Raw genomic sequence first — 23706 nt, 5'->3', positions numbered from 1 at the left:
GAGTTTTCAGCAGTGAAGTGAAATGTAGGTGGGAAAAGCTATAGACAATGGAACCTTATGCTTAAATGTAAAAAACTAATGGCCTTCAAAGAACCCAGTTTACATCACTGTTAACACTGTAATATTACAAACTGCCTTATAAAAAGTATTAAGTAGCATACCTCATGATTGATGACAGTCCAACCACAAGATGAATCACTGTCACTGGAATTTTCAGACATTTTTCAGGTCTACAAATACAAAAACATATTGATATGTGGGACACATTTTAAAAAATTCTATAGGAAGTACAATATGTGACCCAAGTACAAAAAGTGGCTTACTGCCTTCCAGGTGAAACTGAGACAACCCACCCATAGATTTACCAGACAGGATATGCTTGCATATCTATATGAACAAATACAACCAAACTTTATGACAAGGAGATCCTCCTGAGCCGAAACAGTCTAGACGGTCGTACTGTGGAATGAAGAGGCAAGCTGGATCTGAAAGAAAATGTAGGATTTGGCCAGGCAGAAACAAAGGTAAATGAGAACAATCTGACTCTGAGCAAGTCAACTGTTGAGGGAATGACAAATGGGGAACAGTCAGCCAGAGTAAAAGCCTATGTTTTCAATGAACAGTATGGTGTGAAAATCATGGCTGAAGAAACCAAGTGGGGGAAAGAGAAGAGTTCCAAGGCCCAGCAAAATGAAATCTACTGTTGTCAACATGAAGCAATTAATATTTTCAAGCAGGGAAGGAATGTGATCACATGGTTTTTAGGAAAATAACCATGTTGGTAACACTTCAGTTACATTAAAATAGGGGAAGAAAAAGACCAGAAGTTGGTTAGAAACTTGTGGCCATTGGCAATAACCTAGATAGACTCAAGTCCTAAACCAGCACACATTGGTCACTCCACCTGGTTTGTTCTACCCTTTCTATCTGAAACTCCTATTTAAACTTCAAAATTAAGCTCATTAAAGTAAATGGTATCTTGCTGACTTTGTTCCATACATAGGTCTTATAAATGCTTCTATTACGGCACATATACTGAGAACCCATTATATCCAAGTTGATGGTTAGTGTTCTAACAGAACTCTACTGCAGACAATTTAATATGGAACCAGTGCACAAATGAAAACAGGGCAAAAAATATAGATCTGGACCGTCCATTAGTGATTCTGGAAACTCTTGTAAATTAATACTTTAAAAAGAGAAGATACAGAGAGGTGGCTGGTCACTGATAGTACAAAATAAGCAAGTTTTCAGACAAATTATTCAAAATCTAAAATAAGACATAAAGACGACGGTGTGACTTTTAATGTCACTCGAGACAGAACATTTCACAATAAGTTCACCTGAGGTCATTTGATTGTTTGGTTTCCCATTTACAACTAATTAGGGCCCAGGCAGTTTCTAAATTTAGAGGTAAATTTGTAAAAAAAAAAAAAAACTATTACAGTGAAATGCACCTTTTCTGTCCAGTAGAGAATACTATCCCAAAGGCTAGGCCTAAATACCCTCCCTATAGGATATTAACCAATTTTATATCTTAGCAATTTTATTTCACCATTCCTTATTAAACTGACTACATAAAGCCCAATTTCTCATTGAACCAGTTTCCGTGAGTTAAAAAAAAACTTTGATGTTACTATTTGTATTTTAATTATTTTATAACAGTTTGAAAGTTGTGGGTTAACATATTAGACTGCACAAAGACTGAGCAGTTAACTTTGCAGGAAGAAAGGAAAATGGTCAAAGCAGGCTTTATAAATGAGGTTGTAATGTTTTTAGACATGCTGGACAGCATGTTTTTTAACTGAATTAGTTGCCAAAATTTTAAAATTGAGAGCTATCACAAAAAAATAAAGTTCTGGTTCCTTATTATCAAGAAAAAAAAAAAATATGACGACACTGGAAGGATTTCCCAAGAGATAATGGGAAAAGCACTACAAAAATAAAGGCAGAAAAAATTAAAGAATATGAAACTTCTAAGAAATGCAATTAATTTAGCATGAGTGAAGTATTAAAAGAAGACATCTGAAAATCAGAATCTTTCAAAGGGCACATATTAAAATGGGGAAACAACTAAACGGCCCTAGACCTGTGGGATACAAAGAATCAATGCAATATTCCATGAAAAAGATGAGCACCTAAATTTAACCAGTATTGATGAGGGGGAGAGGGTAAGTAGGATGGGGAGGGGTTAGGAGAGATTTGAGAAGACAGACACGAAAGATTTTTAAAGGACTGAATAACCAAGAAGAATAACAAAGAATAGAAAAGAGAAAGTGTAGTATATTTTGGTTTAAGTGACTTGGTATTTGGAAAAACCATTCTATATGGAACAAGTAGGTAGGGCTTTACGATTAAGAAAATTGGCCTAGGACTTCCCTGGTGGCACAGTGGTTAAGAATCCACCTGCCAATGCACGGGACACGGGTTCGAGCCCTGGTCCAGGAAGATCCCACATGCCACAGAGCAACTAAGCCCGTGCGCCACGACTACTGAGCCTGTACTCTAGAGCCTGCAAGCCACAACTACTGAGCCCCACGAGCCTAGAGCCCGTGCTCCGCAACAAGAGAAGCCACCACAGTGAGAAGCCCACACACCGCAATGAAGAGTAGCCCCCACTCGCTGCAACCAGAAAAGGCCTGTGCGCCGCAACAAGACCCAAAGCAGTCAAAAATAAATAAATAATTTTTTTTAAAAAAAAAGGAAAATTGGCCTAAAAAAAAGCAATCATTCTTCACCACGTGAAAGCTCCTCTTCCCTTTGCAAACCCCCAGTTCCTAACCTCCTCTAGCAGCCCACATTCTCACTGCTGCTCCAGCTCACCCCCAGACTTACATAACCTTCCAAAACTCCTGGGATACAAGACCTGATCAGGGATATTTAATGGGTATATATCTCCTACCCTTATTTAGGTAATTTCCATTTCAACAGTTCTTTTAAATAGATAGTCCCCAGCTTTTGTTTTCCAATCAAGAACTCTAATTGCTCTGGAGATAAAGACAAGATTTCAAAAGAAAGTTACATACATTGCTAAACTGGGACTTTATCATATTTGAATTTCTCAAATCAAGGAGCCCACTTTAATCAGATCCCAGTTTAATTCTTTGTTTACTTGCCCTGGAGGAAGAACAGCTTGACATCTAGCCCAAATGAGGAAAAAAAGATTCCCCTACTGGCCATAACACCACAGTAAGAGTTTGGTAAGCAAAATTCACAGCCCTACTAAAGAACCCTCTTAATTCAGGTGTTTTCAAAAAGTTGGGTGCACTGAAATTAAATCAAAATTTTAAAAAGTAAATTTCTGAGTCCCATCCTAGACACATTGACTCTGAAAGCTGCCTCTGTATTTGAACTTCCCCACTATAGCCAGTTATCTTCCTAAAATGGTAATATTTTGTCATTCCTTAAAAATGTTAAGATTTTCATACTGTCTTCAGGATAATGCCCACAGGCCTTAAATATCAAGTGTTTTGCCTCTAGCATCTCATCCTCTCTCCCTCCATCCCCTCCCTCTCCCCTCCACCTTTTCAATTCCGCTAAAAAGCTTAGCTTTCTCTTAATTCAGGGGCTTTGCATATTCTGATCTCAGTTCCTCACCTCCTTACGTCTACCCAAACTCCTGTGCCCACTCTTCTATCTCAGCTAACGCATCACTTTGTGAACCATTCCCTGACCCCATCCCTAAAGACTAGTATATTCCCTAATCTACTACTTAAAATAGAACACTGTGCTGTAATTGCTTGTTTACTTGACTGGTAACACATATTAAGCACTCAATAAAGAAAAAAGGTAAACATTTCTGGGTGATGATGCAGTTAGTGACACACTTCTAAATTGTTCCTCAAGGAACTCAGAATTCTGGAGGAATCCATGAGGTTCCTCTCCCCATTATTTTGACCAAAGGTAAATGCAAAAACCTGTTCCATTTTGAGGGCTTTACTAATAGTAACTTAGAAATAAGCAGAGTTTATGGGAAAGTTACAAAGGCATAAAAAATCATACAAAGTTATAAAGCTAAGGGTACTTTACGAAGATGATAAACTTGAAGCCCTTTTCTAGACTCAGGCTTCGTTTTATTCCTCGGGGTAGCTTCTTTACCCCAATCTCCAGTCATATATTTCCCCATTGCTTTTTGGATGATCACTAGTAGGTTTCTCAGGCCTTTCAAATAAAGCATCTACAAAACTAAGATCATCTTCCTGCTGCTCTTCCTGTTTCTATCATCTCAGAGAATAGCATCAGCCAAAAATAATCTGGCTGCAAGCATAACCCACCAAACATCAGGTCAAAAATCCTAGATTTAGGATAACTACATTTGGGATAACTAAAACTTGCCTTGACCCAAAAATCCAATCAGGTCTAAATCCTTATCCACTTCCTATCCCAACTTCATCATTTCCCACTTCTATTACAGTGACAGCTCTCTAAGAGATCTCTGCCTGCAGTTTCAAATACCCCTCCAGTCACTCCTTCCCAATGCTGTCCCTACTCTGTTTATCCTAACACATAAATCTGATCACTTAATCACTTAAAATTGGTCTCCAGTGCCTTCAAGATAAACTCCAAAATCCTATAATAATAGCCTCTAGAACAGAGACAAATCATTTAAATTGATTCTCACTTCCTAAGAAATCCTATGGAACATTTCTTCACAACATGTAAGATTTTATTCATAGAACTCTATGGAAGAGAATTTGACACTAAGCATTACAAACATACGGTTTCTACATAGAATAAAGCACATATTAGTCATATTAGGATGTAAATTTATTACATGGATGTTCGTATCTCATTTATGAAGTTACTTAAGGTAGAAGGATTATACTACACTAGTATAATCACACTCTCCAGCAAATGGGCCTATAGTTAGTACCATTTTTAATTCACTCCTTTATCCATCTGTTCATTCAATATTTATTGAGTTCTTAGCACATGCAAGATACTGAAAATATACCAATGTACAAAACAAATAAGAGTCTTGCCTTCCTGGAGCTTAAATGCTATCAGTAATTGACTAGGTTGAACTTCATCTGAGCCCTGTGCTCCAGCAAAGCAAGGAAGGTTGAGAAATTTCCCCATCCTGTTTTGTGTTCTGACAGATAGCTAACTGCAAAGGACCAACCTGCCCTCAAAAAATCCCAGGTAAGACTCACTTCCACCCATCCTGAGTCCCTTGTTTACTTGCCTCTATAAGACTCCTCGGTTCATTAATGAGATATTCCTATTGCAATAGTCTGAATTAAACTCATCTCAATTTTCTGGGACTTCCCTGGCGGTCCAGTGGTTAAGACTCCATGCTTCCATGTAGGGGGCATGGGTTCGATCCCTGGTTGGGGAGCTAAGATCCCACATGCTGCACGGCGTGGCCAAAGGAAAAAAAAAAATCATCTCACTTTTCCTATGCACTTCATCTTTCACACTGGAGTCATCCAATAAACAACATTACCTGGTAGAATACACTGTGTATTTGATGGTATATTTCCTACTACAGAGAAAGCATGGGAAAAGAGAATAGAAAATGCTGGGTTGGAGAGGCTTAATTTCAAAAAGGATGATCAGTGAAAGCTTCCTTAAGGTATATTTGAGCAAAGACTTGAATGAGCGAGTGAATCATCGTGCAGTTAACTGGGTAAAGAGTGTTTCAGACCAAAGGAACAGTAGGTACAAAGTTGGAACCAAGCCCATATCTATGAGAAACAGCAAGGAGGCCTGTGTGGTTGGAGAGGAGTGGGCTACCAGGGAAGTGGGAAGAGATGAGGACAGAGAGATAATGGAGTGGGAGAGAAATGATGTAGGGCCTTACAGATCCTAAGACTTTTTACTCTGAGTGAAACTAAAAGTCACAGAAGAATTTTGAGGAAAGGAATAGAAAGATCACCCTGGTTGCCCTACTGAGACAGCACTGTGAAGGGGGCAAAGGCAGAAGCAGGAAGACCATTTGCAAAGCTACTGCAGTAATCCAGGTGAGATGATGGTGCTTTGGACCAGGGTGGTAGCAAAGACAGTAAGAAGTGGGCAAATTATACATATATTTTGAAGGTATAACCAACTGGGCTTCCCGACGTACTGAATACGAGGTATGAGGGATGACCCCTGTCCTAAGTAAATACAAGAATGGAATGGCCATTGAGACTGGAAGACTTCAAAAACAGCAGGTTATGAAAGGAAAATTGGTAAACTCGTCGAGGACATATTAAATTTGAGACAGCTATTATCACATCCAAGTTGAAACGTCAAGTAGGCAGCTGGAGACTGAATTTAGGGGAGAGATACAGACCAAAGGTGTAATTTTAAAACACTTAAGGTGGCAGCTTTCAAAACTAATAACACGGGCTTCCCTGGTGGCGCAGTGGTTGAGAGTCTGTCTGCCAATGCAGGGGACACGGGTTCGAGCCCTGGTCTGGGAAAATCCCACATGCCGCGGAGCAACTGGGCCCATGAGCCACAATTACTGAGCCTGCGCGTCTGGAGCCTGTGCTCCGCAACAAGAGAGGCCGCGATGGTGAGAGGCCCGCGCACCGCGATGAAGAGTGGCCCCCACTTGCCGCAACTAGAGAAAGCCCTCGCACAGAAACGAAGACCCAACACAGCCATAAATAAATAAATAAATAAATAATTTAAAAAAAAAAAACTAATAACAGAGCAACAATATTAATTTTACCTCATAAAGTACAACTGGAGTGAATATTACCTGATATGATGGTGCCTCTCATCATTCCTGAGTAGCTACATTTTACTATGGAAAAGGTACGGTTTCCATTACTGTATCTTCTAGAATCAGACACGATGGAGAAGAATGGGGGCATTATTCTCCCACATGTCTACAATTCTGATGTAAGCCAACCAATGGGGTGTGACCAAACAAAGGTCCCAAAAGTGCTGCTGTACTGTAAATGTGATCAAAGATGAGTCAGTAAGTCTAGACAGCTTTCAAGAACCTATTTCTATCATGCTTTTCAGAGGTTCTGGAACTTTCATATCCCCAAGAGGATATGAAAATGCCTGCTTTAAACCAGACTGTTGGATAAAGGAAAGAGGACTCAAGATCCCAACTAAAAAAAACTTTTTAAATGTCCCTTATATTCTATTTTTTTTGTCCAATAACAACCCTACAGAAATAAACAAGCAGAAGATGTAGTTAAGTTAGTTGGTGGCAAGGACTGTGGAGAAAAATAAAGCAAAAAGGCGGAAAACTGAATGCAGGGAGTAGAGGGTGGGGATCAGAATTTTAAATAAGGTTGTTAGGGAAGACCTCCCACCAACATACGAAGGTACCTATTTCTCCACAACCTCACCAAAAAAGTAACCATCTTTAATTTCTGATCATGTCATGAGCAAAAAAAAAGTAAATCTCCTATTTCAATCTGCATTTCCCAGATTACTCAGTGGGGTTGTGCATCTTTCCCTATGTTTATTGGCTATCCTTATTTCATTTCCCATGAATTATCTAATGTTCTCATGTTCACTTTCCTATTGGGCTGCCTTTTTTGATTTTCAGAAGTTCTTCATAAACTGGGTCATGAATGAGTTCACTGCTAAACCTACTGCAAATATTTTTTTCTAGCATGCTTCAATTTAAAAAAATATCTTCTATCATAGATGTCTTTAAATTTTATGCAGTCAAATGTTGAGGATGGAGAATAAGGTGTTTTTGTTTTTGTTTTTTTTAATGTTTTTGCTTATCTCTTTTAACTTTTATTTATTTATTTATTTATGGCTGTGTTGGGTCTTCGTTTCTGTGCGAGGGCTTTCTCCAGTTGTGGCAAGTGGGGGCCACTCTTCATCGCAGTGCGCGGGCCTCTCACTATCGCGGCCTCTCTTGTTGCAGAGCACAGGCTCCAGACGCACAGGCTCAGTAATTGTGGCTCACGGGCCCAGCTGCTCTGCGGCATGTGGGATCCTCCGGGACCAGGGCTCGAACCCATGTCCCCCCGCATTGGCAGGCGGATTCTCAACCACTGCGCCACCAGGGAAGCCCCAATAAGGTGTTTTTTATAGCCTGTATTTTACACCTTGCTTTAGAAAGTCTTTCCTACTCTCAAGATTGTAAATTTTTCTCCTATATTTTCTACTAATACTTTTTCAGAGTTTTGGCTTTTACATTTAGCTATTTAATCTGTGAATCTGGGTTTTCTCCCTTTTAGTGTGAGGCAGAAATTATGTCAATTATTAAATATTCCATATTTTTTCTATGATTTAAAATGCCACTCTCTGTCACATAAAGTCCCATACATTTATGAATCTGTCACATAAAGTCCCATACATTTATGAATCAGTTTCTGTAGTCTCCATTCTGTTCCAATGATCTATATTCCAGCACCAAAACAAGGCTGTTTTAATTACAATGGTACTCACCACTTTTTACAGTGCCATTTTGCAACTCTTCACTTGGTCCCTCCCTAAACACACACAACCACCCTGAACATTTACATACAGGCAACAATGAAACTGACTGCAGGTTACATGCAATACTTATTCCAAATGCTAGAAATTTTTTTTTTTTTAAACTTCCCGTGCAAAAGTCTCCCCATGACCTCGAGAATAAGTATTCTGTACAATAAAGTCAAACTTCTTAGGGGGACATCCAAATGCTTCCACTACCTGGCTCTAGCCTAGCTTGCAATCTATTAGTTCTCTCCTCCAGAACTATTTCATCTGATCAAAGTAATCTACTTGCTACAAGTAGAGGAGCACAGCCCCACCTCCACGTCTTCACTTACTCAAGTCACACTTCCTGGAATGCTTTCCTCTTTTCCTTTCTTCTGATTTCCATCTTTAAGGCTCAGTCTCCTCCATGAAGTTTTCCTTCATGTTTCTGACAAACTGATCTCTCCTTTCCCTGAATGTACAGCATTTATTTCTTATTTCTTAGCATAACTTCTGTACTTCTTAGCATAGCTTGCCTAATAGCAGCTTCTATTACTTTTATCCATGAGTTACTTTACTAGTTAGTGTTAAGTTCAACGCTTTTGATAAGGAGTTCCAATTTAATTTTCAATGTCTTTATAACAGCACAAAAACTTTAACTGCTCTCTACTAGTCAGAAGTCATACAATACATACATAATAATCTCTCATCTTTAATCGCTTAATATTCTATTTTATCTATAGAAAAGGACATACAAGCATTTTTACTCAGATCAGGAATTAAAGGATCAGAAATAGTTATGAGCTACAGGTCTAATTTCAGGTCTAGCTCCACCCTTAAGCTTGCCTCTTTTAAATGTACCACAATTATGAATTTTTTTTATTCCTGCCTATTTTCAAAAGGGAGCTAGGGCCACTAAAATCACTAAGCACCACAATGAAGGGGTTGAAACAGAAAAGCTTAAGAAATTCTAAGATTTTCTGTCTAAGTAAGTATCTAAAACTGTTACTGTCACCATGCTTTATGGTAATTTGGCACAAATTTACATTTTAAAAAGTATTGTGACAAACACTTCTGTAGTAAATGGTGAGAACTGTATCTCTTTGGGGAATTAAAGGGTCTTCAATCCTGTTCATTGTGTTGGGGGAAGAACCTTTCACTGTGTTGCTTTCTTTTTTCCAAATAGTCTCATCTTAAGTGAAGGCTCAGCTTATACTTTTTTTTTCATCTACAATGTCAACCTTATTTCAGTCTCCAAACTCTGGCAATAATTAAGCCTAGCCTAGGAGTGCCTAGTACCCACTAGGCCTTTGTGCTGTGGGAAAAAAAAAAAGACCACCCTAGGGAAGTTGATTCCAAGGCTTATTGGCTAGAATGGTCACGTAAACTCTTTATTTGAAAAAGAGTAAGTTTTTGTATGGCTTTTTAACTGTTATAGCAGATAAATCCTGCAACATATTTTCACTAAGCCCAGGCCAAACTAAATTGCTTCCAAACAGCATCAAGAGACAAATGATCTGACAGGCAATTCTGAATATGGAACTAAAGTGCTGGCTGCCATTCTGGATGCTCAAAACAGCAGAGCCTTTCTATGGTTGGTGTGAAAGGTAGAGAATGAAAGAGATGCAAAAGATAAGAGCCACTTTCACATAAAACGCTTCTGAATTTAAAAAGACAGTAAATTTCATTGTCCTTCCCCTCCTACCTCCCAAAGGGGGAAAAAATCAGTTTTTTGACAAATTGCATCACTCAGGAATCATACTCTGCACTAAACATCATAAATGTGGTGTTGCAAAAGACTTTCGGATTGATGTCATCTGTCACGTTTGCCTTGTGAAAGTTCGGCATTATTAAGATAAGGCTTCATAAAACCTTAAGACCACCTGGTAAAAATACAGCCCAGAGATTTAAACATATAAAATAAAACCACACACACACACAAAAAGACTCAAACAAAACAGAAAAGTTTTACAATCCTGGGGTAAAGATGATCTTTTTTCTAAGCTTTACACAAAACCTGGAAATTGTAAAGGAAAAGCTTTTTATTATATAAAAATCATAAACTTGTTTGCCAAAAGTCATAAAAGAATGATATACTGAGAATACCTGTGACATATATAACAGAGTTTTCAAAACATTTAAAGTACACCAATAAATGAGTAAGAAAAAGGTTAAAAAATTGAATAGAAAATTTATCAAGGAATATGAGTAAGCAATTTATAGAAGATATTAAAATGGCTTATAAGGAAAAAAATGCTCAACCCTACTACGAAAGATACACAAAGAGAAGCAAGATTATTTTAATGCCTAAGCGATCAACAAAGATTAAACAGGTTAGTAGGTTAGATACAGAAAAATAGGCACTGTAAACAGTAAAAATGCATAGTTATTATCATTTGAGTAATTTTGTAATAACAAAATTTTACAGGCTGATACCCTGTGACCTATTATCTCTATTTCATTTCCTATCCACCTCATTTCTAGGAATTTATCTGGTAGAAATACTCACATGAATATGAAAATACATATACATGTGTGTAAGAACGGTTGAATTTTTATAATACAAAATTAGAAAGTGAAATGTCTATCAAGAGTGAGTTTATTAAAATTAAAATGTATAATATCTATTATTAATGCAGCCATTAAAAATTTAAAATAGATCAACATATCCTGACATGGAAAGATATCAATAATATATTCTGTGAAAAAAGCAAGTCAGAAAATGATATGTATAATAAACCCTATTGATATTAATTTATATGCATTAGTCTAATTAAAATTTTAAAGAGTATCTTTCAAATCTAAAAAAACTAAAATTACACGTATTATGTCTGCTAAATTTCAGTGAGCTATTTATTACCTTCATAATCAGCAGGAAAAAAATATACATTTTCTTAAATGAAAAGACAAACCCAGTATTAAGTAAATGAATGACTGACACAAATCCAATAATCTTCTGGATGACCAGTCTCTTCAGAACAAATTAAAGGACTAAACGGAATCATATTAAAACGTTTATATCTGAGGTATCAGAAGTGTACTGTAGAAAACTGATGCTAGAGAAAAGAGAGCATAACCCAGGGATGTGAAGAGTCCACAGTGTAGTAATTACGGCATCAAGACGTGGGTCCAATGGCTGTCCTCTTGGTTATATGCATCTTCTAAGTGGATTCAAAGATAACCTCTCCATAGCAAACAGGCTTTCCTAGTTTTAATGGAGTGGAATTTCATTTAAACACTGATATCTATCGCTAAAGATAGGTATCCGGAAAAAAATCTCCAATAGTAGTAATTTCACTTTATCCATGACCAGAAAGAGGCAGCAATACTATTACATACAGTAAATTAACTTTTTGATTTAGAAAACAAATTCTGCAAGAAGTGAGTCAATACACAATTTCTTCACAAGATTTCGTTTATGACGTAACATCCTTCAAATGGGGAAACAAAAGCAACTACTGCCATATTTGAAGATAAAAGTACCCCTTTTTGCCTCCATCTAAAAGAAGCTACACCTTTGATTAAAAGTTTGCAACAAAGTAGTAAACCATATAAATTCAAAATGCTGGGGGGAAATTAAGATACCTGTTAGTATGGAAATCACCTTTTCACCAGGTGTTCCCATTCTGAAAAGAATCCTGACTTTCCAGGATTGTTACATCTTAATTTTGTAAAAGCCTGAAAGAGCCAGTAGTAAATCTAGAAGCTTGACTAGGCGCCATACAGCCCTCACTTGGGCACTGCAAGCCCCTGTTGGCTCCTCTCCCCTTTCAGAGATAAGTAAAACTACTGGGATCTAGCTTGATGTTTTTTTCTTCTACTCTCAAAAAAAATTTTTTTAATGATTTTACTTGTTAAAATATATGTATTCATCATATATTTTTTGTTTATCTTAAATATACTTTCCACAAAAGGATAATTTGTCCTAATTTTTTTTTTGCAACTCTCTTCTACTTTTCATTTGGGAAAAAAGCCAGAGAGATGGAAAACAAAGGGATTCTATATATTTTTATTCTGTTTTCCATTTTTTAAAGTACATAATAGACAATTAAGTACACATCCATTGTTACTTTCTAGTAGTAATATTAGATAAAATGTTAGTAAAGATGTTATTTGATTTATCAACTAATCAAGTATAGAAGCAGTCATTACCAACCCATGATATATGTTTCTTTGTCTTTTACTTTCACTTATATTTGCTCTCATAAAGTCCTCAGAATTGTTTTATAAGTTTCTAAAAGACTTTTTTACTTGAATGTTCTATATGTCAACCCAACTTGAAGTTAATCTCAAGGGGCAGATGCTGTATGTAATACAGATAGGGCTGACTTCCCCAGAAGGAGTGTCTAAGCTCTAAACTCTCTTTCCCTGAAAGACAAATGCTTACACATGTAATGTATCTCTGGGAGAACCTGGAATTTGACATTCAGTGTAGGCTCACTGTTCATGAAATCAACTCAAAGTACCGTTTTAGAACATTAAAAACAACATCCACTTCCTACTGTTAAGTTACACTGATGATCTTCCTTATACTTTAGATGTGCAACTAAAACAAATCAAAACCGAAATTAAAGGCCGAACCATAAAACCACACTGCAATTTCAGAACCTTTAATGCAGCAGAGTACAAAGTCACAGTCAGGAAAGGGGCCAGGTTCCCTTCAACCTAGTAAAAGGCAAAAAGCACTATCAAAAAAATCAAATGAAGATCCCATTTGACTTTTTTCCATCAAACTTCTCAGTCCAAAAGTATATATCACATTAAGTCATCACACTTCAAATGTATAATATGCTTTATGTAAATGTTACTTACACAGGCCAATAATACTTTGCATGAGTAGATCACTCTGCCACTTACAAAGTGATACGACTTTTTATACCTGATTTGATCTTCACAAATACCCCATGAAGTATGGCAATGGCTGTTATTTATAATGTACAAATTGAAACAATAGAGGCTCATAAGTTAAGTTATCTGTCAACATCATTAAACGTCCTGACTCCCAATCCAATTCTTTTTTCACATTTCATCATGCTGGCAACATGAACCAGAAATAAGGTTTTAGGAAAGTGCTTTATGGACAAATACTGAAGAAAAATTAGATTTCGGACTTCCTGCTAATACTAATACTTCCTTGCTAATACTTCCTTCAGAAAACTCTATAAGCCCTTAAGCAGGTTTCCACACCTTAAACACCCCTTGGAAAAAAAATCCTCTATGAGTTAGTTGCAATCCTCCCCATATTATAAATTTCACCTTAGAACTCAAACTGAGATTTTTATTTTCAAGTCTATCTGGTGCAATACATCAAACATAACCTTTTAAACCAACTCATTTTTTTTTAACTGTTTTAATTTAGTCAAAACTGCAGAACTGCCAGACAGACAAACATGGTATGATATCACTTATATGTGGAACATAAACAATACAACAAACTAGTGAATATAACAAAAAAAGAAGCAGACTTACAGATATAGAGAACAAACTAGTGGTTGGGGGGGGGGGCGATACAGGGTAGGGGAGTGGGAGGTACAAACTACTGGGTGTAAGATAGGCTCAAGGATGTACTGTACAACATGGAAAATAGAGCCAATATTTTGTAATAATTGTAAATGGAAAGTAACCTTTAAAAACTGTATAACAAATTTTTACAAATAAATTTAAAAACAAAACAAAAACTGCACAACTCCCAATAAGAAAATTCTTGAAAATATAAGTTATCACCTACAATATGGCAACTTCCTCATCCTAACCACTCACAAACACAAAAACAATTCAGCCTCTAGTAGTTCTGCATTGTTAGATGAGTCTGCATTTTGTTTTAAAATACCCTGGGCTTAAGAGGCCTTGCACTGTGTCCATATTCTTTACATGTCAGAAACTACTACTTCTAAGATCTCAGTTCAAACTCACCTGATTTTTTAAATATTTAACTTGGATAAAATACAATTACACAACCTAGACAATACTGTGGAACCAGTTAGTAAATCAGACATGTTAAGTAATTATGAATGTTTCTTATGCCCTGTAAATGAACCCAAATTTTTAGTGAGATATTGAGCCAACAAAGGGCACAAAATACACAAAATAAAACAATAGAAACTATTGAAAAGAAACTGAAATTTGGGGAGAGAAGCAATGCTCCAAAGAAAAGAACCTAAGAAAACAAAGTATGACTTCTACAGCTTAAAAAACAAAAAAGCAAAAAAATAAAAACAAAAACAAAGCTTCAGAATGGCTATTTTATTGAGTTAATGGACACCTGGAATTGAGGTAAACCCCATTTTTTCAAGACTGATAACTGCAAAAATACATAGACTATTCCTATCAAAGAACAATGTGGCCCTTTCTTTATGACAGAAAACAAAATGTGGGCTAAATATGCTACTTACCCAACCATATCCAACATATCCATAATAGAAAATGAAACAAAAACATAATCCAAAATATCAGGCACATTAAACATAGTATTGATACTTAAAATGACTTGATGAAAACAAGCTTAAAGCCCCCATTTTATAATAATGTTTAACTTCTTTATTTCCACTGGCAAATGTTTACAAATAATGAAAAATCCTGCTACATCCCAGATCTTTTCAGATTAATATGCCCATGCTTTGTCACCTTGAGTTACAGTAATAATAAAGATTGCACTCCCTTAATTGAAGAAAAGTAAGCAATTGTCTTGATTTTACTATACAAAATGAAAACAGATCAAAATAAGACGAGATGTACAAATGCTAAGAATTACTGTAATATTTTTTTGTTTCCTTTCCAGTCCAACCAATGCATTTCTTGTCACTTCTCAGCAACTGACTTATATACATTTAAACTTGTTATTCACAGAGTCTGTGGATGCAGTAACAGGGGCTCTGCCTATGTTGTTTGTAGTTGTTATTTGCTTTTTAAAATTGTTTAAAGAGTCTATATAATTGGAATTGCTGCACCTGTGTCTTTTTTAAATGAAGGTTTTTTCCTATAGAAAATTTGGAAAATACCAAAAAGTATAAAGAAAAAAATAATTTGTAGTTTCACCATCTAATCACTTTTATAACTATGACACTCCTTTGAGTCTTATTTCTAATAGACATCGAATCACTTCTAGTTCTATGGTTTAGTTAACAAAATTAGTATTACACTACTTTCTAACCTATTTTCATTTAAAAACTAGTATTTCCCACACCCTCAAATATTATTTGAGAGCGATTTTTAATAGCTTCTTTAATTAGAATCCCATCCTTAGGTTTGGGTAAAGGATTAGAAATTATTTATTAAAATAATACCCTCACTTTCTCCCTTCCCTTCCCCTTTATGACCACAGCTCAGGGAAGTATAGTAAACCATTCACACTAGCGTCCAAGGTGTGATAAATACCCCCCTGAGAAAGGTGGGGCCTAATAAGATTCAAACGTTAAGCCAAAGATACGATGCGCTAATAATGACATTTCAAGCACCGTCCAGTAGATGTGACCTTATTTGAGGAGGCAAATCTCCTAAAATTCCCAGTACTAAAATAATTACCTATTCTAGCTACAAGAAGGCTCCATTCCATTTTTTAATAAAGCCAGACTGAGACAGTGCAAATTTCACCCACTCAACAAAGTACCTAATTGGCTGAGTTTGTTAAAATTGGCGCTCCCAAAGGCAAAAAGTTGATTCGTTAAACAAAGATAAACGGTAACGCGTAGAAGGCACGGTGTGACCTGCTGCTACGGAGGGCTTATCGATTAGGAAGGGGACCGGTGGAGGGGGAAAAGGATAGACAGGGAGATTTGATCATTATCAGCCAGGCTCACAAGCAGAAATCTCAAATACATTATTTAATCTTTCTCTTCCTGGCATCACGGGGCTCAAACGTCACCAAAAAAAGACCGGCCGGCTGAAAACCCGGCGGGGTGACGCACATAACATCTTACCATATGGATTCTCATCAATCAGGACCGAGGAGAGCCTTAAGCCAGCCCAGCGGAGGAAGGCGGGTGCGTCCCCTGGGCTGTCGGCTCCCCCACACTCCCGGCACACCGCTCGCGTCTGCAACGCAGGGAACCGAGGCTGCAGGACCACCGGACCGGCTCCGCCACGGGGGATGCAGACTCGCCTTCCGAGGAGGCCACCCAGGCGGCCGCAAACACCGAGCGCCTAGGGTCAAGCCCCCCTTCAGCGGAAACCCCGCGACCGCCTCCGCCAGGCGGCTGAGCCAGGACCCCGACAGTCGGCCCGGACTCTCCTCCTGGGGTCCAAACTCGCCCAGGGCCGTACCTGAAGGAGCAGCGCCACCTCCGCCCGACGGCGTTAGCTGTCGCGGTGGCGGCGGTCACAGCTCCGAGAGCAGTGACGCCTCTCATAAAAACAACAACCTGCTCGCAGGCGTCCGCAGCCGGGAGGCGAAGGGCGGCGAGGCGCCGCGGCGCATGCCGGGACTCGTAGTCCCGCCCGCGCCTTATACCGGGCGGCGGCGGAGGGAAGAACTACGACTCCCGAAGAGGAGCGCAGCCCGCCGCCGGCAGGCTGCAGGAAGCTGGGCCCCGCGGCCGTGATCCTCACAACATCCGGGCCCCGGCACTGCAGAGGCGCCGCTGCCGGTTACTGTGGAGACGGCCTGCTACAGCCTCTCCGAAGGATTCCACCCTGGAGGACTGCTCCCCGGATTAGGCCGATTAGTTTACACGTATCCATCCAGCCGACGGTTCGCCTTCTCTTTGCTACTTTAATTGGGCGTAGTAAAAGTCGGCGCTCGCTGGCCTTGCCATCCGCTGCAGGAAAAGACTGCGTTCGCCGAAAAAAATAAAGAAGATATCGAGAATGACCGAGTACGACTGGGTGGGTTTGGGCAGAGGGCTGGATGTTTTTGACTGTCGATACTCTTTACTATAAATTTGGGGCACCCCACACTCCCACCCACCCCCACCCTCCAAAAACAACCACCGTTGTAGGCAACCACTGGGGTACACAGATGTAACATGCATTGCATTAAGCCAGAATTGCCTATGAAGGTATAAGGATGATTGGGGATGGTATGCAACTCATGCCCCATTGCAAAATGCCGTGATGGTTTTGAACAAGAAAAACGTACCTTGTTAATTTGACGTCTGTTTACATTGTGTCTTGTTCAAAAAAGGATATGAGTGGAAAAAAGGACACGGTGCATTTATACTCACTGTTGATGGAAACAGTAGAAAGTTAAGGTTTAATTCTCTGTCACCTAATTGTGGCCAGAAAAAGATAAATTAAGAAAAACATGAACAAGGAGGATGGTGGGCCTGAGGAGAAACAAAAGGGTGCCTCAAAATTAGACTTACAGGGTTTTTTTTTGCTTTTGGTGTTACTGTAGTTAACATCAACTGTGACACAAAACCAAAAAAAAAAAAAAAAAATTTTTTTTAATTTTATAATTACAGCTTCTATAATGGGCATTTTTATTATTTCTGTAGCTTGTTATTTATCTTTATAAAAATGTATGTGTGTTTATAACAAAAGACTTGGAAAAGTCAAAGTGGCCTGGTTTTCTCTAATTCTAGGAGAGCCTGAAAATTAAATTAGTAAGGAAGTTAATACCATCTATTTGTAGATTTTCATTCTTTTCAAGGCACTTGCACAGTCTAATTTTAGACTTAATCGATTTTAAAAGATTCATTTATAATTTTCATTAACCTTCTTCTCCTTCAGTAACAGTTGCTGACCCAATGTATAACCTAGAAGAGAATTTAAAGTAATATTTTTATTATTCTTTATATTAGGCTGTTTTGTTTTTGATTGTATCTGTTTTGAACTCTACATTTTAAGAATACCAGATTTGAAGAGGTCGAAACCCAAATAAGAAAGTTGCAGTGAGGGCCTAGGACATAAAGTAAAAGCAAGGGGTATTTTGTTTCCAAGTCCGTAAACATTTGTGAATTGTCCTGGAGGTCTAAAAGATTTCGGTAGACACTAATTTTTACAGATTGTGTGGTACAGATTATGCCACCAAAAATTTTCAGCTAATTTGTCTTCTATTTTGACTAGATTCTGTTTTCTGTATTCCATTTTGAGTCAAAGTTGATCAGAATTTTAGAGCCAGTTGCAGAAGGTGATTTGAAAGTCACAACCTCTGGGACTGAGGTTGCCCTGGGCAACCAGACTGGTGTCCATAAAGTAAATTAGGGTTGGTACTTTTTCTCACAAGTCACAGGGCAGCACCTTCCACCTAAGAAGCCTTCCATGTGCTGAGAGAACCTAGACATTTTGAGAAAAGCTGACCTGTTGTAATGCCGTAGGATTCTGGTGACTTACTATTCTCCAATGTCTGTGCTCTTGATATTTAAAACAAATTAATAAGCAGTGTCAAAAAAGAATAAACAAGATCTGATGAGTTCTACTTCCAGCTTTGCCAGCTTCCTACAAGATAATGAGTGTTAGTAAATGGTAGCACACTACTGTAAAGTTTTCTTAACCTGTAAATTTCAGAACTGAATTCTGGAAGATCATGCATATGCATTGACGTATACCTGCAAAAAAGAAATGGTAAAAATTGATTCCATTTATATAGCAGCATATCATTTATATCCGATTTTCTTTCATTTCCACAACCACAGGAACTATGGCAGGTTGTGATTTTTTTCCCCCTTTTTTACCAATTTTACAGACAATATAAAAACAAAGGTGCAATGATGATAAAGGATTGGAATCTAGGTCACAAAGTTCTTTCCTGTGCTACTCCTCCAACACTCTATTATACTTCTTCAAATCTGAACAAAATAAAAGAAAGTGGAGTAAATACTTCACATTTGCAGGTTTGAACTCAAGATTTCAAAACAAATGGGTTCCTGACAGTGGGGAACTTAACTTTGCAGAGACATTAAGTAGAATAACCCAGGAATTCAGTGAGCTGGGTTAGTCTAAGAGGAACCAAATTAATCTGACCCAAATTTGATCCTCAGTTAAGCCTGACACAACAACTTGGTCAATATTCTTTCCTCCGTTTTAGAGTTGGAGAAACTGAGATTATATGCTTGCTAGTTTTAAGGATTTAGAATTATTAAAGGGTCTCAGCCTCCTGAATCACAAGAATCTACTATAGAGTCTTCAAAGCAAAAGAATTTTAATGCATATAAACAACCTTCTATTTAATGCAACCTTAAAAAGTCAGAGTTACAGTACCCTGCCAATCTCTATGAGGTTAGATATAATATAATTTCTGATCTGGAAGGACTTAGATCTTAAGTATTCCAGAAGTTGCCAAATTTGGAGGGTTTTTTTAACTACCAAAATTTTTTGCCTACATGGACACCACAGAATCATTTTTAAGAGCTTTATCACACGTAAATATACACTTCCTTCATGTTTTTCAAATAACTGAAAATCACTTTCCTATTGCTACATTTGGAGAGCCCTTATATCCTATTAGAAAAAGAAAAAAACTATCTAATCCATCTCCTTTGTTTTATATTTATAGACAAGGAATTTGAATCCTTGCAAAATAATTTCATCAAAGTCACGCAGCTATTATCACTGGCAACATCAGAACCCAGAACTGGTGACACCTAATATTTGAAGGTGAAGACCTACTTTTTTTTTTAAATAACCAGTTTCCCAACATTATTGAGCTGGTTTCCTATGTGCTTGTCTTCTATGTAACAAAATGTAAGTTCTAGGAACTTTAGATTGTTGATCACTATTTTTCCAGCATCTAACAATGCCTGGTACACAGTGGGTACTCAGTATTTGTTGAATGAGTGATAAACAAGGTCCATATAGTCTGTTCCATTTGAATTCTTTCACCTTCATTATTGAAGCTTGATGTTTTTTATAGAATGGACTTTACTAAGGATAAGCATGTTATATGCATTGCTAGAAAGCAATATGCACTTTTGTACCCATTCTTTTTAATATCTTGCTCCCTCCCTCCCCAAATAGCTAAGTTATGTATATTTTAAATATTTATTAAATTTATTATCTATGTTAATTACATATTAAATTGTAGTAAATGGGACCACCATCTACCCAAATGTTTGTCCAGAAATGTGGGAGTCTTTCTTGATCTGTCCCTCTTTCCTCACTACCCACATCCAATCAATCACCAGGTCCAATGAATTCTACTTCCAAAATGTGTCTCAAATTTATTTACTAGTCTCTCTACACCACCATTCTTCTATAAATCGTCATCGTCAGTCACATGGAATACTGAAGCTCCTCTCCACATCCATTCAAGTCTCTGACGGCAGCCAGAGTAATCTTACTAAAAAGTATATTACATCGTGACATGCTTCTCCTTAAAACGCTTCAACAGCTTTCCATTGCTTTTACCATAAAGATCTAAACTTTTCACACAGCCAACCAGACCCTTCAGGATCTGGCTCCTGCCCCTCTATTCTCATCTGCAGCCATTTTCACTCTAACTTACTCCACTTTGGCCATGCTTTTTCTTTGTGCCCTCCTCTGTCTTTTCCTTCCTTGCCTTCCAGTCTTAAGATTCAGCGACACTTCACCAGAATGGCCTTCCTAGGCCCTTACACTAGGTTAGAACCCCCTGTATGTCTTCATAAACATCCTGAATTTTTTTTCTTCATAGCACTTACAATTATAATTAGTCAGTTGTATAATTATTTGCTTAATGGCTATCCCCCACAAGGTTAAGATCCCTGAATGTTTATCTTGTTCCCTTTTCACTCTAAAATTAAGCTGTACGTCCTCTTCGAACTATGACCTATTGCAGTCTTACTCTATAAGTTACACGTGTTTATAAATTCTCATAGTTCTAGTACAGGATTTTAAAAAGCTACCTTGTACATACTTTTGACAAGTTTGCTCTGTACAGATACATATAATTGAATGGGCACTCTTCAATGTCCTCCAGAGAAAAGGACTCCCAAAAGGAGAGTAGATGGGGCTAAGTTTTTGTTTTCTTCTCTATTGTTTTTCCAGCTTTATTGAGGTATAACTGACATATAACATTGTGTAAGTTTAAGGTACAACATGATGCTTTCATATACATATATACTGTGAAATGATTAACAATAAGATTAGTTAATATGTCCATCACCTCACATAATTACAAATTTTTGTGTGTGGGTATGGTGAGAGCATCTACTCTTTTAGCAACTTTCAATTATATAATACAGTATTGTTAACTGTAGTCACCACACTGTACGTTAGATCCCTAGAACTTACTCTTCTTTATAACTGTTAGTTTGTACCCTTTGACCAACATCTCTCTATTTTCCCCATCCCCAGCCCCTGGCAACCACCATCCTGCTCTGAGTTTGACTTTTTTTTTTTTTTTTAGATTCCACATATATGTGAGATCATAGTGTATTTGTCTTTCTCTGTCTGACTTCACTTAGCATAATGCTCTCAAGGTCCATCCATGTTGCTGCAAATAGCAGGATCCCTTCCTTTTTTATGGCTGATAATATTTCATTGTGTATGTGTGTGTATATACCAAAATTTCTTCATCCATTCATCTGTTGATGAATACTTAGGTTGTTTCCATGTCTTAGCTATTGTGAATGCTGCAGTGAACATGGGAGTACAGATATCTCCTCAAGATGTGATTTCATTTCCTTCGGATATATACCCAGAAGTGGAATTGCTGGATCATATGATGGTTCTATTTTTAGTTTTTTTGGTTGTTTTTTAATTTATTTATTTTATTTATTTATTTTTGGCTGCGTTGGGTCTTTATTGCTGCGTGCGGGCTTTCTCTAGTTGTGGTGCGCGGGCTTCTCATTGCGGTGGCTTCTCTTGTGGCAGAGCACAGGCTCTAGGTGCTCAGGCCTCAGTAATTGTGGCACATGGGCTCAGTAGTTGTGGCTCGCGGGCTCTAGAGCTCAGGCTCAGTAGTTGTGGCGCACGGGCTTCGTTGCTCCACGGCATGTGCAGTCTTCCCGGACCAGGGCTCGAACCCACGTCCCCTGCATTGGCATAACCACTGCGCCACCAGGGAAGTCCCGTATTTTTAGTTTTTTGAGGAACCTCCATACTGTTTTCCACAGTGGCTGCACCAATTTACATTCCCACCAACAGTGCATGAGGGTTCCCTTTTCTCCACATTCTCGCCAACTCTTATTCTCTCTTAACTTTATAATAGCCATTCTTCAGGTGTGGATTGATATCTCATCGTGGATTAGATTTGCATTTCTCTGATGATTAGGGATGTTGAACATCTTTTCATGTACCTGTTGGCCATCTGTATGTCTTCTTGGGGAAGAATGTCTGTTCAGATCCTCTGCCCATTATTTAATTATATTGTTTGGTTTTTTGCTGTTGAATTGTATGAGTTCTAAAGATATTTTGGAAATTAACCCCTTATCTGATGTATGGTTTGCAAATACTTTCTCCCATTCCAAGGCTGCCTCTTCCTTCTGCTGTTCTTGTGCTGCGCAGAAGCTTTTTCGTTTGACGTAGTCACACTTATTGATTTTTGCATTTATTGCTTGTACTTTTGTTGTCATATCCAAAAAATTACCAAGACCAACTCCAAGGAGCTTTTTCCCTATGTTTTCTTCTAGGAGTTTTACGGTGTCAGATCTTACATTTGTCTTTGATCTTTTTCGAGTCACTTTTTGTGAGTAGTGGGGTAAGAAAGGCTTAGGGCTAAGTTTAAATAATTCTGTTTTTTTCAGAACTTTATAATTGAGAATTATTTTATGCATTTATCTTTTAGGATAAGAAAAGTACTTCAGCTTCAAATTCAGAAACAGAAATGAAACCTGAACAACTGCCTCCTTGTGTGAACCCTGGCAATCCTGTGTTTTCATGTATGTTGGACCCAAAGACACTCCATACAGCTACCTCACTATCAAGACCTAAGATGATTATGTATAAAACTAATTCAAGTAATTATGGTGAATTTTTACCCATGCCACAGTTTTTCCCCTGCTATTATACTCCAAAGGACCAAGTATTTTCAAGCAATATCAGAGCTACTGGATTTTATCAAAATAACACTCTAAACACTGCACCTGACAGAACAAGAATGCTTGATTTTCCTAATTTTCAACGCACTCTATGAAAATATATTACTCTTAAATAAAGAGAAAATATACTTGGGAAAAATGAGTTTTAAATCTAAGGCTAGGATACCTAATTTGAAATATAAAAAGATTTGAATTAATTTTTTTAAAATACCTTTAAGAAATAAAGCATTTCAACCAATAACTGAATGACAGTGACTTCTTAAATAAAAATGTGTTCAAAATAGAATAAAAGGTAGAAAGCATTTTATTATACCTAGCTTTATTTAGTTCATGTAGTCCAAAAGCTTCAAAAGGCTTTCAGGATCTCAACTGTCTACTGAGTATATTTATCAAGACAAAGGAACACAGGAACTCTAATTTTGAAAACTGAATTAAGGAAGATTCT

At 37.6% G+C, this 23706-nt stretch overlaps 2 protein-coding genes across 6 annotated transcripts in view; one reads left to right on the top strand and one right to left on the bottom strand.

The window, feature by feature from the left end:
- The window catches only part of CCPG1 (cell cycle progression 1), a 49922-nt gene extending 33156 nt beyond the window's left edge, over window positions 1-16766 (bottom strand). For 4 of the 5 annotated variants that reach the window (XM_057543938.1, XM_007194921.3, XM_057543939.1 and 1 more), the window contains exons 1-2: window positions 16284-16724; window positions 162-230 (exon numbers count right to left, since the gene is read on the bottom strand). In XM_057543938.1, the coding sequence (XP_057399921.1) occupies window positions 162-221 (60 nt within the window). In that variant the 5' untranslated portion in view covers window positions 222-230; window positions 16284-16724. Of the gene's footprint in view, window positions 1-161; window positions 231-16283 lie in introns of all 5 variants that reach the window. The other variant, XM_057543937.1, reaches the window with a different exon arrangement.
- Window positions 16767-16794: 28 nt separating this feature from the next.
- On the top strand, window positions 16795-23502 carry PIERCE2 (piercer of microtubule wall 2). Its single transcript, XM_007194917.3, has 2 exons — window positions 16795-17187; window positions 23009-23502. The coding sequence occupies exons 1-2, from the start codon at window positions 17170-17172 to the stop codon at window positions 23354-23356; spliced, it is 366 nt and encodes a 121-aa protein (XP_007194979.1). The 5' UTR covers window positions 16795-17169; the 3' UTR covers window positions 23357-23502.
- Window positions 23503-23706: the final 204 nt, after the last annotated feature.

This window comes from Balaenoptera acutorostrata, chromosome 3 (assembly GCF_949987535.1).
Source record: "Balaenoptera acutorostrata chromosome 3, mBalAcu1.1, whole genome shotgun sequence".
Classification (NCBI taxonomy): domain Eukaryota; kingdom Metazoa; phylum Chordata; class Mammalia; order Artiodactyla; family Balaenopteridae; genus Balaenoptera; species Balaenoptera acutorostrata.
Note: the sequence above shows the minus strand (reverse complement) of the source record. Positions and strands in the feature narration are given on the sequence as shown.